The sequence below is a fragment of the Rattus norvegicus genome, chromosome 2 (assembly GCF_021556685.1).
Source record: "Rattus norvegicus strain SHRSP/BbbUtx chromosome 2, alternate assembly SHRSP_T2T, whole genome shotgun sequence".
Taxonomy (NCBI): domain Eukaryota; kingdom Metazoa; phylum Chordata; class Mammalia; order Rodentia; family Muridae; genus Rattus; species Rattus norvegicus.
Window position 1 is genome coordinate 151,259,985 of NC_141535.1, and position 16,484 is coordinate 151,276,468.

The following is a 16,484-nucleotide window of genomic DNA, read 5'->3' on the forward strand; positions in this document are numbered from 1 at the left end:
GTATTTTGTACTCTTTCCCTATCTCTTAGTCCTATGACAAACATTACTCAGTCCCTAGGACATTCTCATATGGACCACTACATCTGTAATCCTGGACTTGGGGACACCTGAATACACATGTAGATTCTTTCTTTTTTACCAAAATCAACTGAGAAACCAGGATTTTCTGTTAAAACAGTCTGAAGCCTCTGGGCACAACTGAATTGTTCCAGCACAATATGGAAATAGGTGGTGTTGACTCTCATTGAACACCACCAAATGGGATATTTTTATGAGGGACCAAGCTGCCAGATGACTCTTCTGTTTCTTATGTCAGGACCACAGGCGGTCTCCTGCCAGTGCCAGCATTTGGCAGGTGCTTCTGGGATGCCTGGGAGCAGGATTCTGCGGGCATAAGCAGAAACAGGGGAGACTGTACCACCAGCTGAGCGTGCTTCTATTTTGGGAAGCTGTAGGCACTGAGATGAGAGTTCAAAAATGGGATGGCTCTGGTATTGGGTTGACTCTTGCTTTTCTGAGACACTGCATCCTAAGACACTGTCTGTTTCCCCTTTCAGGGCTGAGGTGATTCTGGGGAGCATCATCAAGAAGAAAGGCTGGAGGTACCACTTCTACCATAACTGCTAGTTTGCCTTTTAGACTTACTGATTTGTACCAGAAAAGCAAAAAATAAAGTCATATAGTACTAGAACAAAAGACTGTCCAAAAATTAATCAACACTTGGTAAAGAAATAATCTACAGTAGTTTGGGAATAAATGCCAGAGAATTCATTATTTGTGCTTCAAATTTCACACAGCCATTGACTACAGGGAATCACGTGGTTGAACAGAGAAAACAGGACTGACTGCTCATGAGATTATTTGTGCATAATAAACATGGCACTTTCATAGCTTTAGCTGTACTTGTAATTAGTGAAGAAAGCAAGTGACAGGGAACGATCTAGACACAGATGTATGTTCAGCACTCATTTTATTAACAACTCTCTTGCTAAAATGAAAAAGCCTGTGGCACAATTGCCTAGAACTTTCTCATCTGGGTGCAGGTGACAATATCTGTCCTGGATGCTAGGCGCTCTGACTTCCGAGTGTTCAGAAAAGTATCTGCTATCCTTCAGGGCTCTACGAAACTCAAGGAATGAGCTCACACATCCCTTCCACAAACTCTGTACCCAAATCAAGTGGTAATGAGGGTTGTGTGGCATTTTGGGGCTGTCATGCAACACATCAGAGTATGACCAACAGCTAGATGAAGACTGCCCCATACCTGCATAAGGAGAAGCAGTTGTTTTCCCTCAGCAAGCATTGACCCATCCTCCTCAACTGCAGACCCCATCATACACACCTTGTGGAAAATAGACAACTGTGAATATTTCACCAGCTACCTTTCAGCCTAGCGAATAACAGCTCAAGCTATGACTGTGCTATGGGAAGTTTATAGGATTCACATTTGCCTCCGAGAGGAAGAGGTGACTGGTGAGAAGTCAAGCCATACCATACTGGCACGGAGCTTCCAGAAGCAGTTCAACTAGCTGGCTTGGCTCCTGGTCCTTGAGCTGTCACCTGCTAGCTGCATTGTCCAGAGAAAGTAATTTCACTTCCCTGAGCCTCGATTGCCCTAACTAAAATGGCTAATGAGGTGCCATGCTGAGGAAGGGAGAGGAAGGCAAAACCTTTGGGAAAATTCTGTCTTCCTGTGTTACACTCACATTATCAATCCCCACTCGGAACAGTCGCTTGCTACTTACACACAGATGCTAATGTGGACACCCTCGTAGGCAGACAGTTCTGTATAGTCTGACTTCCATGTTTGGATATGATGTACAGCTTAAGCATAATATTTCATCTGGATAATCAAAAGGGCTCCTGTTCATCTTTTATACTATTTCAAGAAAATTTTTGGAAGATACAAAGTGCTGGCTGAAGAAAACTGGGCTCCCCTTTGCAGGTTATTAATCATCATGGATAGCAAAAGATAGATGCATTAATCTGAGAAGTACATAGCCGCTTTGGAGATGCTCAGGACCATCCATTTCTATAACTCAAATTACTTTTCAGGGAATTGGTGGGATGGGGTTGCTGACATTTTCAATAAACTTTTCGTTTGGCCACCAAGTTGTCAGAACTGAACCCACCATTCCCCACTCGTCATCATTAACTACACCTGTAGACTTAACGTATGCCCCTACAGCTTTGAGGTCTCACCATCTCAGCAGGTGACAGAATTACACATGCCTGCCATTGCAAATAATCCTAAATTTTGAATATCAAAATATTTTATTCTAAACAGAAGTGTACTGAGCTCTCTCTGCCTCACAAGTTTAAATTCCTGTAGTTCTCAAAGGACAGCTCATCATGATCACAACATGAGAAGCTGCATTTGCTGCCCTTGCTGTCCCAAAAGCAAGTTTACTGATGTGATTTCCATATTTCATTCCTTTAAAGGAACAAAATAGGACCTTTGGTAAAGGATTTAAACGTTTACTGACTATGAGGCTATATCTCATCATTCATATTTCTATGCAGTCAGTCATTTCTCACTGCCTATGAATGTGATGATTGCATAAGGTTGTAACCCAGAGCCACTTGGGCCCATGGTCCTTGGCAGAGAGAAGGCTTCCTCCCAGGAAAGGTTCACAGGCAATCAACATTATGCCAGGTTCTAAATAAGTGTTAATTAGTGGCTGCTCTTTTGAGCAACCAAAGCAACTCATCCTGTAAGTCACCTACGTTCACAGGCACCATTTCTGACCTCCAAGATCACCTCCCACTCAGTACTCATGGCAACACCATTTACCAACATGCTGGGCAGCCCTCCTCATTCAGGGTCTCCTGCAAAACCTAGTTCCCTTCAGTCCGTTCTAGGATCTGACTTCAAGTCATTACTCTCCAGCTTCCCTTGTTCTTACATTTCAGTACTGTGAATTTAGAACTCCATCTCTGTCTTCTTTTTAATGTGAGGCACTGTCACAAATCCTTCTGGTGCTATAATCATAACGTGATTCAGTCCATCAAAACCCCACAAATTATTCATTATATTTCTTTGTCTGTTTGATGTACAGGAGGTCAAGCTTGGTCATCACAACCAAACTCTACTGGGGTGGAAAGTAAGTTAAATACCTTTCATTTTTTTTATTTTCTATGAGCTAGGAAATGACTGGCAATTCCTGATTTTTTTCCTTGTTTTTTGTTCATTTGTTTTGTTTTTCGTTTGTTTGTTTTATAGCAACCAATGCACAGTGAACTCATTAAAATTGATTAGCCCATGGGGTTTTTTTTCTAATGCTAAATAAATAGTAATTATCTTAGAACTACATTTTAGCAGAACATTCCCACAGGAATTTAACATATGGCAGGTGGTCTCTTGTTACTAAATGATTCGTGTGGATTTGTCAGTGTCCAACTTAGAACCATTTCCAAAAGAGAGTTCAAAATTCAGGAAAAGAAAATAAAGCATCACAAAAGAAAATCTCCTTGAATCTGCCAAAACTCAAAAGATTTCCACAGAACACAAAGATAAAAATACCTTGTCTGCCTCAGTGTTCAAGTTTCTGATCATCTCTGCAAAGGGTTCTGAGAAAGCTGATCAAAAAGACTGTCTCATTGGGGAATAACAGAAGCTATGCCTGTGTCACTCAGCAGTAGAACAATGAAAGAGCAGTCCTCTGTGTGTCGCTTGATGCAGAACAAATGCGAAGGCTGAGCTGGCTTCTATGAACCAGCCTGTCCGTGCTTGAACTGGTTGTTTACATTATTCAGCAAGAACCAGGGAACTGGCTGTTTTTTACCAAACATGTAAGAAAACAACAAGCTAGTCCTTATACCAGAGCAATGGTTGACCTGGTGCTTCTTGGAGAAATCTTAGAGATATTGGGATCTTAACAATAATAACAAACCAGAAACATGCAAAACCTCATTTACCACCCTGTAATAAACAAAGGAGTATTGGCAGAAGTCTTGTGTATGTTTGTTTAATTTAGTTTGTGTTATTTCTTGTTGTCGTTGTTGTTGTTACCACTGGTTTGTCTTTTAAAATGGGAGGCCCAGGCTAGTTCTTCAGGAAGAGTCCAATCACAATGCATATGTATACACACGTGCTTATACTGCTATGATCCTTGAGCTTGCTAATAATAAGAAGGCATAAGATGAAATTTAGATCTTTAGTCCTATTGTCCTCCTTTTAGATAATATTGAGCCTATAAGAAATGTAGGTGTCCAGTTTCTGTCATTTGACTCATGGTGTCCTTGATTCCTATGTTTGCAATGGTGCCTAATACCTTGCCTTGAGGGTACAAATGATTACGAAATGAGACCAGACGCAAGAGCCACTATGCAACAGAGCTGCATTTGATTCTGACTGGGGTACTTGTAAAAGACTCAGAATGGATACCTTAAAAGGGGGAACGGTGGCTTACATGTTTTTAAGAGAAGCTGTCCAAAGCTGAAGGAAGGCTTCGTTGGTACTTTACAACTCAACCACCACATCCTTTCTACTTGTTCAGACTTCAGGGTTTTTCTAGAATGACAGAAGCTCTGTCATCAAGGCTTTGTTCTGTCCCCTTGGATGCTAGTTTAAGAAAAGTTTGTTGTGCTTTTTTTATCATTGTTAAATTATTTTCAATATGAACAGTTGCCTTCAAATTTGCCTCATGTAAAAATTTACTATCAGTGGTGTGGTCACCATAGAGTAAACCTATAAACTTATGCTTAGAGTGTTTTTCTTCTCTCCATTGGTTAGGGACAAACCTAGAAGATTGAGCTGTGTGTTGTGTTCTCTAATGAAAGTGTATACGATGGCTGGTTGATAGCTTAGCCCAGAGCTGACTAATATCAATATACTGGCCACATCTCTTAGTTATCTACACATGGGGTATCGCTGACCAGCTTCCTCTCTTCTGTAGCCAGTGGTACAGAAGTTGCTGAAAAGATGATTTAAAACTTAGCAGTGTAAACTAAGAAAGAATGATTATTGTTCTGCATTTTGAAACAATTTTTAGAAAATAAAACAGTATTCCCGAGTCAAAGTCACCTACCTCTGTTTTGTTGCAGAGCCGAAACAGAAAGAGGATTGTCAAGAAAGCACATCATTGAAGGTAAATGCTACTGTTTCCAGTTTATTTTAGTTTGTGGGCCCCTGTTTCAAGTAAGGTATCAGTAACATAGGTTCAAAGCACATATGTTTTCTGCCTATATTTATGAATGAATAGCTTCGTGTTCTAATGGGAATCCTAACATTGGGGGCCAGGGCTTTCCCTGACTCTTTTGCCTACTTGTGGGACCTTTTTCTCCTACTGAGTTGCCTTGTCCAGCCTTGATGTAATGGCATATGCCTAGTCTTACTGTAGCTTGTTATGCAGTGTTTGACTAATATCCCTGAGAGGGCTGCTCTTTTCTGAGGGGCAGTAGGGTGGGGAAAAGAGGTTGGAGGAAGGAGAGAGAGGGAAACTGCTACCAGGATGTAATATTTGAGAGAAGAATAAAAATATGGGAAGAAAAAGGTCATTTATGAAAAGAGCAAACCATTAATCAACATTCTTCTTGGGGTAGAGCTCAGGGAATATAGAGATGCATGAAGAATTAGGAACCAACAAGGACAAGAAGGGTTGGGCATGGCTCAGGTTCAATCTAGTAACACACACACACACACACACACACACACACACACACACACACACACTCCAAGATTTTTATATCTTTATATTTATGATTAATTATTAAGGCAGAGACTTTCTCTTTCTTTGGAAATAATTTCATTCATGAAATCTCAACAATATCAAAACTTAAAAAATAAAAATAAAGCCATCATCACCACTGCCACCCTACTGCCTGTTTCATTCTCTCCTCCATTTTGACAGTCTGGTATGCATCCTCCCCAAACATGCTCATCTGACTGGCAGCACACCCACTTAAATGGGCACATCTCTCACTACTTACCAGTTTTTAATGGCAATTAATATAGAGACCTACATGGTCAGGATGCACTCTAAATGGGCCATCTATATCATAGCCACTCTTCCCGTGGCTCAGGGGTCATTGAGAATGAGAAGACTGAAAGATTTTAAGATCCAGAAGTAGTAAACATCTGCAGTGAAACATCTGCTGGACATGATGGGGACTTTGCACACATGAAGTCCCAGTGGCTGTAACTATCTACTCAAGACCTGCTTGAAATCAAGCCAGCCAAACACCCGAACATGGATGGGAGAGGAGCTCATGAAGTCCCATCCCTAGCTGAGGAGCTACTTGCAATTGATGATTGCAAGGGTCAGAAGAGTCAGTTTTCAAGGATGCAGTCCCTGAAAGGCTACCCATGCTCCAGGAGATAACCGTAGGCCCAAGCATATTCAGATAGCATTAAGTGAATTTAATGGGTTTGAAAAGCGAACACATGAAGTTGGAAGGGGAAAGGGAAAGAATTGAGGAGAGGGATTGGAAGGGAGATTTGATTAAACATATATGAATATGAAAATATAAAATAGTATAATCAAGTTGTAGATATTAACCTAGACCTTTTTCTCAACTAAAAAATATTTTACACACAATTCATTGCTATAAGAAAGAATTGTATAAGTGATCATCTTTCTGTAAATAGGGTAGGCTCTAGAAGAAGTTTTAAGTCAAACAATAAGGTACATTTCAAAATTATTTTCATATAAGAATATGTCAAATGAAGTTATTTTATTTACTTATTTATTAGTGAGTCCAAACTACTCTTTTTTTATTTTCTATGTTCCCCAGGTGGTGCGGAGAGAAAAAGTTCATCCTGAAACACCCAACTGGACTAGTAATAGGAAAAGATAGTTCTGATATTCAATCAATTTTTGTTTTTATTATATTTTATTTTAGCGGGCGCAGGGAGGAGTGGTGTGCCAGGGTTCCAATGTAGAGCATATTATACAATCAGAGTAAAATCTACAGGAGTTCTAGCCTTCCATGACGGTGGTCCCAATAAGCAAACTTATTAGTCTTGACATCAGGAGCCTTTACCTGCTAACACCACACCAGCACCCCAGCTCTCAATTATTTAATTTTAACCTTAAAAGGAGATTTTGAAAGCAGCTCTTTCTCTCTTCTCTCTCCCTCTCTCCCTCTCTCACTTCCTCCCTTACATAAGACTTTTAACCATAATATTTATTATATAATTTCACTGTTTCTAAAGTACCTGAGGTTTGTATTTCTCAGTTTTTGGAGTTTATTTCTGTGTACATGAGCTTTGCGATCAACATTCAAGTCTCTACTATTTATTACTTATGAACTGAGTAACCTACAAGTTACTTAATACTCTGTCTCCTTGAGCATAACATAGATTCCAAGTATTCCTACATTATAGGACTACAACCTGGGGAGAAAAACTCAATAATTCATGTAAAGCATAATGTCCATCACATAATGAACCCCAAGTGTCACTTTGTCGTAATATTGTGTTATAAACACAACTGCTTTATGGAGGACACTGTCCTAAGCTCGTAACAAACTGAGGCTGCCATGATGAATGGCTACCACCTACCCTAGGGAAAGCTTCCAACTTTCTCTTCCAAACACAAATTCTGCTAAGGATTAGCATACAATTGGATCCTGAAGTCAAGCCCAGCCTGCCCTCCTAGCCACCACCATTCCTCTCTACCATCACCAGTATATGTGCCATCAACCACAGAGCTGGTTAATATCCAACAACCCAGGTGCCCAGGGAGTCCAGCTGGCCAACAGAGAAGTGTGATACTCAATTTTGTTTCTTTTTAATCTAATTCATTGGGAAAAAAATTCAGAAAAACAAAATCAATGAATACACACACACACACGAATGGAGAAACTTCATGAAATCTCCATTGTCTTAAGATTCACAGTGTATGTGTATATGATTTCAGAATTCTTTTTCAGTGACTTTTCTTCAGGCCTCATTCAACTTAATAGCAATACCTTAAATTTCTACTTTCTTTTGGTTAAGAAATTCTCACAGGATGGTAACCAGTTCAGCCGAAATCTAAGCCGACCCAGTTGCAGACTTGAACACAAACATTCAGTTTTGAGATTGAGACCACTTGTTATGTTATAATTGGTGTTCCTTTGAAGTTTGTAGTTTCAGCCAAAGACAAGGGCTAATAAGTAGGCGTTACCCCCATAGGACATTTGTATGCAAGCTGAAATTAGAGAATTAAATGAATTCTGCAGAAGAGGAGCGCCATGAGAGTCTTAAGCCAAAAATACAGTTGGAAGAAGTTTACACATAATTATACTTGGATTTCATTGGTATATTCCCTTGAGAAAGGTGGCCTTATTAAACATTGGTGATTCATATGCACATTAAATTCAAGGAGCAAGGTTAGAAAATAAGACTAAGATAAGACCAGTTGACCTTGGACACCTGAGTTATTTTACAGAGTATAAATGAGTTTGGCTCATGTGTAATATGGGTTTTTTATTTTTAATGTATGAAAAGCCTTCTCTATGAGTCAAAGTCTTCAACATTGCCCCAGTTAATATGATTTCCTCCTTATCTTTACTAGAAGAAAGAAGACATTTTGCTAAGATGTTTATTTTATCCTTTTTGAGTCCCAAGGTCTTTATGGCTTTATAATTCTCTATATTCATTGAGCTATCCCACACCCATTTTACTAAGATACAAATTGTGCCTTAGAATCTGACAGATTGAGTGCCTAACATGAAGGAATGGGAATAGTTTGATAAGTCACTGTCTTAGTCAATGTTCTATTGCTCTGAAGAGACACCATGACCAAGGTCACCCATATAAAATAAGCATTTGGAGGCTGGAGAGATAGCTCAGTAGTTAAGAGCTCTTTCAGAGGACCAGAGTTCAATTCCCGGCATCCACATGCAGCCTTTGATTGGGGCTTGCTTACAGTTTGAAAGGTTTAATCCATTATTATTATATTAGAAAGCAAGGCAGCATGCAGGCAGACATGCTAGAGAAATAGCTGAGAGTTCTACAACCAGATCTGCAAGAGAGAGACACTGACTCTGACATGGAGTTCTGAAACCTCAAAGCCACACCCCCAGTGACATACTTCTTCCAATAAGGCCACACCTCCTAATCCTTTCAAATACTGCCATTCTCTGGAGATCATTAAAACTGATAAGCCTATGGGGGACATTCTTATTCAAACCACCACAGTCACATTGTCAGAATAAGTACATTTCTCTTAAGATTTTACAGTCTCCTCCCCTTTCTTTCTTCCTCTCAAGTCCCTCCCAACCTCTACCTTCAGTGATTATTTTGTTCCCCCTTCTAAGTAGGACTGAAGCATCCAATACTTCTTCTTGAGCTTCATTTGGTCTTTAAGTTGTATCATGGGTATTCCGAGCTTTTTTTCCTAATATCCACTAAGTATCCTAATATCCTAATATCCTAATACCTACCAAGTATGTTCTTTTGTTATTGGGTCACCTCACTCAGGATGATATTTTCTAATTCCATCTATTTGCCTGTGAATTTCATATAATCTTTGTTTTTAATAACTGATTAGTACTCCATTGTGTAAATGTATTCCTCTGTTGAGGGACATCTGGGTTGAATGCTAGGGCAGTGAGGTAGAAGTGGTTTGCCTCATAGAAGCAGGGGAAGGAGGGTAGGATGGAGTGTTTGCAGAGGGGAAACTGGGAAGGGGGATAACATCTGAAATACAAATAAATAAAATAACCAATAAAAATGTTTTAAAAAACAACAGATTTTACAGTCACAAGCCATTGCTGTCAGCTCAGAAGATGAAAATAGGTGGCAAAAATCTCAGATTGAAACTTTTTAGTTAATACCAAATACTAAAACTCAACCCCCTCCTTTAAAGAATGACCATCCGTGATTTCTCAGTTAAAGGATAAATTTTCTTTTTATTTTGAGGCAGAGCTATTTATATTTTTTTGAATTATCAACATAACACTGCACTCTATAATCAAATGTTTTAACTCACTGATTTTAAAAATGAATATAAGACTTTTGGCAAAGCCAATAGATGAAAAGACTATAATAGCTACCACATCTGCTTACTATATATACACACATTTAGATATAATTTATAAGTATTGAAACTTAAAACTATTAACCAATGGTGCTCTTTCAACTGGCAGTCAGCATGTAAAGAATGCAAATCAATCCATTCTTATCGCCCTATACAAAGCTCAAGTCCAAGTGGATCAAGGACCTCCACATAAAACCAGATACACCCAAACTAATAGACGAGAAAAGTGGGGAAAAGCCTCAAACACATGGGCACTGGGGGAAATTTCCTGAACAGAACACCAATGTCTTATGCTCTAAGATCAAGAATCAACAAATGGGATAAATTGGCAAAGCTTCTTTAAGGCAAAGGACACTGTCATTAGGACAAAATGGCAACCAACAGATTGGGAAAAGATCTTTAACAATCCTACAACCGGGGGTTGGGGATTTAGCTCAGTGGTAGAGCGCTTGCCTAGCAAGCCCAAGGCCCTGGGTTTAGTCCCCAGCTCCGGAAAAAAAAAAAATCCTACAACCAATAGAGGGCCAATATCCAACATATACAAAGAACTCAAGAAGTTAGACTCCAGAGAATCAAATAATCCTATTTTTAAAAAAATGGAGTACAGAGCTAAACAAAGAATTCTCAGCTGAGGAATATCGAATGGCTAAGAAGTACCTAAAGAAATGTTTAACATCCTTAGTCATCAGGGAAATGCAAATCAAAAACAACCCTGAAATTCCACCTCACACCAGTCAGAATGACTAAGATCAAAAACTCAGGTGACAACAGATGCTGGTGAGAATGTGGAGAAAGAGGTACACTCCTCCATTGTTGGTAGGATTGCAAGCTGGTACAACCACTCTGGAAATCAGTCTGGAGGTTCCTCAGAAAGTTGGTCATAGTACTACCTGAGGACCCAGCTATACCACTCCTGAGCATATACCCAAAAGATGTCCCAATATATAAGAACACGTGCTCCACTATGTTCATAGCAGCCTTATTTATAATAACCAAAAGCTGGAAATAACCCAGATGTCCTTCAACAGAGGAATGGATACAGAAAAAGTGGTACATTTACACAATGGAGTACTACTCAGCTATTAAAAACAATGACTTCATGAAATTCACAGGCAAATGGATGGAACTAGAAAATATCATCCTGAGTGGGGTAACCCAAAGACACAAAAACACATATGGTAGGCACTCACTGATATTAACCCAAAAGCTCAGATTACCCAAGATACAATCCATAGACCACATGAAGCTCAAGAAGAAGGACCACCAAAGTGTGGATGCTTCAGTCCTTCTTAGAAGGGGGAAAAAATATTCACAGGGGGAAGTACAGAGACAAAGTCTAGAGCAGAGACTGAAGGAAAGGTCATCCAGAGACTGCCCTGTCTGGGGATCCAGCCCATATACAGCCATCAAACCAAGACAACATTGTTAATGAATGCCAAAGAAGTGCAAGTTGATATAGCTGTCTCCTGAGAGGCTCTGCCAGAGCATGACAAATGCAGAAACAAATGCTCGCAGCCAACCATTGAGCTGAGAATGGAGTCCCAATGGAGGAGTTAGAGAAAGGATTAAAGGAGCTAAAGGGGTTTGCAACCCATAAAAACAACAATACCAACCAACCAGAGTTCCCAGGGACTAACCCACTATCCAAAGAGTACACATGGACAGACCTATGGCTCCAGCTGCATAAGTAGCAGAGGATGGCCTTGTTGGGCATCAGTGGGAGGAGAAACCCTTGGTCCTACCAAGGCTCAATGCCCCAGTGTAGGGGATTGTCAGGGTAGGGAGGTAGGACTGAGTGGGTGGGTACAGAACACCCTCATAGACGCAGGGGGAGGTGGAATGGGATAGTAGGTTTATGGACAGGAAACAGGGAAAGTGGGTAACATTTGAAATGTAAATAAAAAATATCCAAGAAAAAAAAGTGGGTGACCAAGAGGACTACAATAGAAATGAAACTGGAAGTTGTGTAGGGAAATCATGACATTACTTAAAGCAATATTTTTCCAAGATACATACAAAAGCAAGAACATGAGGGGTAAATTTAATAAAACAGCATATTTAGATTTAGCTCTTGCAGACTCAATACACTAATTATCAGTTGAACAACTGCTGCACATGTAACCATGCCTGTCTGATTAAAGTTTGCAGTAAACTCATTATTTTGGAAAGCATGTTAGTTCTAAGCTGGGCATGGTCGCACATACCTTCAGTCCTAGCACTAGGGAAGCAGAGGAAGGCATGTCTTTGAGTTCAAGGCTAATCTAGTCTACAAAGCAAGTTCTACAGCAGACAGAGTTACACAGAGAAACAGTATCTCAAAAAAATGAAAAAAATAAATAAAATAAAATAAAGGGGCTCGAGAGAATGGCTCAATGGTTAAAAGCACTGGCTGCTCTTCCTGACTTCAATTCCCAGTACCCAGATAGCAGCTCTATAATTGTAGACTCATGCAGTCTGATGTCCTTTTCTGGTGTGCAGATATTAATACAGACAAAATACCCAGATACATAAACAAATACATCTTTTTTTAAAAAAAGAAAAAGAATCTAAAAGAAAAAGAGACTTAGATATATTTTCTAATAGTCATTTGAAAATACCTTGTTATGCTGCAGACTTTTGAAAACTTGCCAGCATGGGAGCATGTCTCCTGCTTCTTCAGGGTTCACTTCTTACGATCCTTTCTGTACTCATTGCAACTGTGGCTTTAGCTTGTGACTAGCTGCTATGCTGGAGCCAGGATTGATGCATTTTTTGCATACCTATTTAAATTTAAAACAATATCTGGTTCAAACCAGCGCCCAGTAAAATATTAGCTAAATGAAGGTTTATTTTAACAAATTTCTAAATAGTTTTAAAGAGACATTTGTTGAGCTCTTCTTTCTCCAAGGTTAAAGCATCAAAATAGAAAAAAAGTGGTATTCCTGACTTGGTTTCCAGTCACATGAATGATTATAAAGAAAAAGTGAAGATCATGTAAGCCAGGAACAGTGCACTCTATGACCCCAGCATTTATGAGACTAAGTCAGGGGAATCAAGAGTGCTAAATAGGGGCTGGAGAGATGGCTCAGTGGTTGAGAGCACTGGCTGCTCTTCCAGAGGACCTGAGTTCAATTCCCAGCAACCACATGGTGGCTCACAACCATCTGTAATGGGATCAGATGCCCTCTTCTGGTGTGTCTGAAGACAGCTACAGTGTACTTATACATAAATAAATCATTAAAAAAAAACTCTTAAAAAAAAGAGTGCTAAAGAAATCAGGAAGAAAGAAAGAAGGGGAGGAGGTGGGGGAGAAGGGGGAAGAAAAGTGTGCATGGGGGTAGGGGTGGAATTCCAGAGGAGTGAGGAAGGGAGGAAGGGAGGGAGGGAGGGAGGGAGGGAGGGAGGGAGGGAGGGAGGGAGGACCTGGCACAGTTTCCTCTTTGGACAGATTTCCATGTGTATAATAAGTGCCAATCAGACCGAGCCCGGTCCATAACACTTCCTGTAATTTGTTTTCCCCCTGAAATCCCCACCCTAGTTAATAATCACCTGGTAATCACCTGGCTTAGGCCATAAATCGAGGAGTCATTGTTGATTTGTAAGGCCATCATACCCTGTATCCATAACTGTCCAGTCTAATTACTTCCATGTATAAGACCTGTCCTGAGTTTGAACACAGGCAGCCAGCTTACTCTGAGCTTGATGTGCTACAGTCATCTCCTTGCTGACCTCACAACTCCCTTTCAGCCTCTATGAGATCTGCTTAGCAAGCAAAGCCACCAGTTTAACATGAAAGTCTGACCAGATAGGCTTCATCTTCTCTTCTTAACTCCCTACCATTCCTGCATCCTTTGCCAATGTTTTGAAGTGTTGCATAGAATAAAATTCCAAACATATAGATTATGAAATTTCAGAAGACTTTCAGAGTGGCCCATATTGGAGATATAATGTCACACACACACACACACACACACACACACACACACACACACACACAATCTCAATCAGAGTGGGGTCATTAACTTGACCCAGCACACAGTTCCTCCTACTCTCAGATGAACACATTTATATCTCTGCCAAAATATCAAGATACAGAGCTTCCAGAGAAATAATAGAGAGGCAAAAAATGACCAAATATCAAATACAGTGAGATGGACCTGTCATGCCATCGTTACAGATGAACATTATGACTTTACAAAGAACACAGGCCTATAGATGCCCTCAGTGTACATGTTTGGTCCTTGGGGTTGAAGACTATCCATATATCATTATGGTCCTAGGATCTGGCACACTTTGGGGACAAACTGAGATTTGTTACATGTAATGATAAATGAACCACAGTGGGGCCAAGTTACTCTAGCTTCTCCTCCTCTTGCCTACACTAATGAGACCTAGTAGGTGAGGGACATTTTCAGAGAGGAGAACACTTGTTTCCAGGGCTGAGCATAAGCATAGGTATGGGCCAAAGGAATGCCTCTGTTTCCCTTGGGGCATCTCGTCTTTACCTCTCTCCTCTGACATCACATTTTTGTCCAACACCTTAGACAATGTTCTCTGCCATGGCGGTTCTGAAGATGGTAAATTTGTTAGCCCACGTGCGGGTTGCAGAATTAAGTCACAAAAAAAGTATTTTGTTTAATCACCAAGAATGCTTCCAAACCTTGTTATGTGTGTGGTTGTCTGTGTCCTATGTCCTGTCTACTTACAATTTCCTCCCCAAAGTGGTTCATATCATAATACTTCTTAAGGTGAATTTCTTCCAAGCTACTTCTTGAGTAAGTTAGTGCTTTCCCATCCAGGAGCATCACCCAGGTTAGGAAGAGTTATTCAACTGCCTGTCTGCCCCGAACTCCTCATCAAAGCTTTTAACAAGAATCACTATCTCCTATCTTAAATTGAAAATATTTCCTGGGCTGTATTCCAGCATTCCATTTTTCTGTCAGAAAAGTAATTGTGACTATCCAATAAACTAGTTTGAAAATCAAATTTAAATGAGCCAAATTTAAATGTATAAGAGCCTCATTTACCAGGCAATTAATTTTATGCTTATAATAAAAGGAGACAACCTCCAGTCTTCCCAGGGATTAAAGAGACTGATAAGGACCCGCTGTGCCTCCTGGGAATGAGATGAAACAGCTCCCTGAAGCTGCCCTCCTTTTGGTTGCATAATAATATATATAATACAGTTTATTTGGGGAAGTATTAATATTAGTGAAATTAATTAAATTTTCCTGAACAAACTTTAGGACTGAAACATAGCCCTTGCTTCCAGATCTCCTGAGTTCCGCTCTTTCTATTACACTAGATCTTACATCCTTATGGCTTCTGGCATTTTGTTTCTTTCCAAAATAAAAGAAAAATAAAGCCAGACCCATTGGTACAGGCATGCAATCCCAACAACCTTCGGGGATAACACAGGAGGACTTCTAATCCAAGGCCAACCTAGGAACCTTCTCTCATAATGAAAAGTAAAAAAATGCCTAAATATAGCTTGGTCACAGACACTGTTTGCCCAGCATCCACAAGGCCCTAGGTTCAAGACCCAGTGTCATAAAGGAAAAAGGAGAGATCTTTAAAAGGATATAGCTTGGCGACACATCTTTTAGGCTTTCTAAACTTTGATAGACTTAGTGCTGAAGATAGCCTTTATTTGCTCTCCTATTTATATTACTGTTAAGGCATACATTTATTAAATGGAGTTAAGGCAGCCTTTTTTCCCCTAACTTACACAGAGAAGAACAAAGAGCCTTGAAGAGAAGCTGCTTTTTATTTTAAACTTGGCTTCCAGCTATTGCCACAGTGTCACCATGGCAGGTCATTGCTGGGCTGCCCAAGTTACCACTGAGGGTGCTAGTCATCTTGAGAGAGGCCAGAGGCCTGAGATTTTCTTTATCAAAGCAAAGTCAGTCTTTGATATGATTTAATGGCTCCTGGGATCAACTAACACACATTACATCCAAAGTATTTTCTTGTTCTTTTTTTTTTAACTTATTCACTTTACATCCCAGTCACTGCTCTCCTCCAGGTCATGCCCCCTCCCTTCTCCCTCCCCTTCCCCTCTAAGCAGGTGAGGCCCCTGAGTGTCCCCCCCCCCACCCTAGCACTAGTCTCTGCAAGTCTAGGTGCATTCTCTCCCACTGAGTCCAGACAAGGCACCAGCTAGAACATATCCCACGTACAGGCAACAGCTTTGGGGATAGCCCTGCTCCAGTTGTTCGGGACCCACATGAAAACCAAGCTGCACATCTGCTACATATGAGCAGAGAGAGGCCTAGGTCTAGCCCATGTATGCTTTTTGGTTGTCATTTCAGACTCTGAAAGCCCCAAAAGTCCAAGTTAGTTGACTCTGTTGGTTTCCTCGTGGAGTTCCTGTCTTCTCCAAGGCCTGCAGTCCTTCCTCCTCTTCCAGAAGAGCCACCTTTTACCAAAATTGCACATATTTAGGGGATACCTTGTGCATACATACATGAGATAATATTCAAATCAAGATAAGCAACTTTATCATTTCTTTTATTAGAAACATTCAAATTCTAATGT

The 16,484-nt window shown here is 40.2% G+C and overlaps 1 protein-coding gene across 4 annotated transcripts in view; it reads left to right on the plus strand.

Annotated features, from left to right (window-relative positions):
* Kcnab1 (potassium voltage-gated channel subfamily A regulatory beta subunit 1) overlaps positions 1–16,484 on the plus strand; it is a 456,882-nt gene that overhangs the window by 382,207 nt on the left and 58,191 nt on the right. For all 4 annotated transcript variants that reach the window (XM_087621134.1, XM_087621137.1, NM_017303.3 and 1 more), the window contains exons 5-7: positions 558–602; positions 3,060–3,104; positions 5,047–5,090. In XM_087621134.1, coding sequence (XP_087477260.1) covers positions 558–602; positions 3,060–3,104; positions 5,047–5,090 — 134 coding nt within the window. The remainder of the gene's footprint in view (positions 1–557; positions 603–3,059; positions 3,105–5,046; positions 5,091–16,484) is intronic.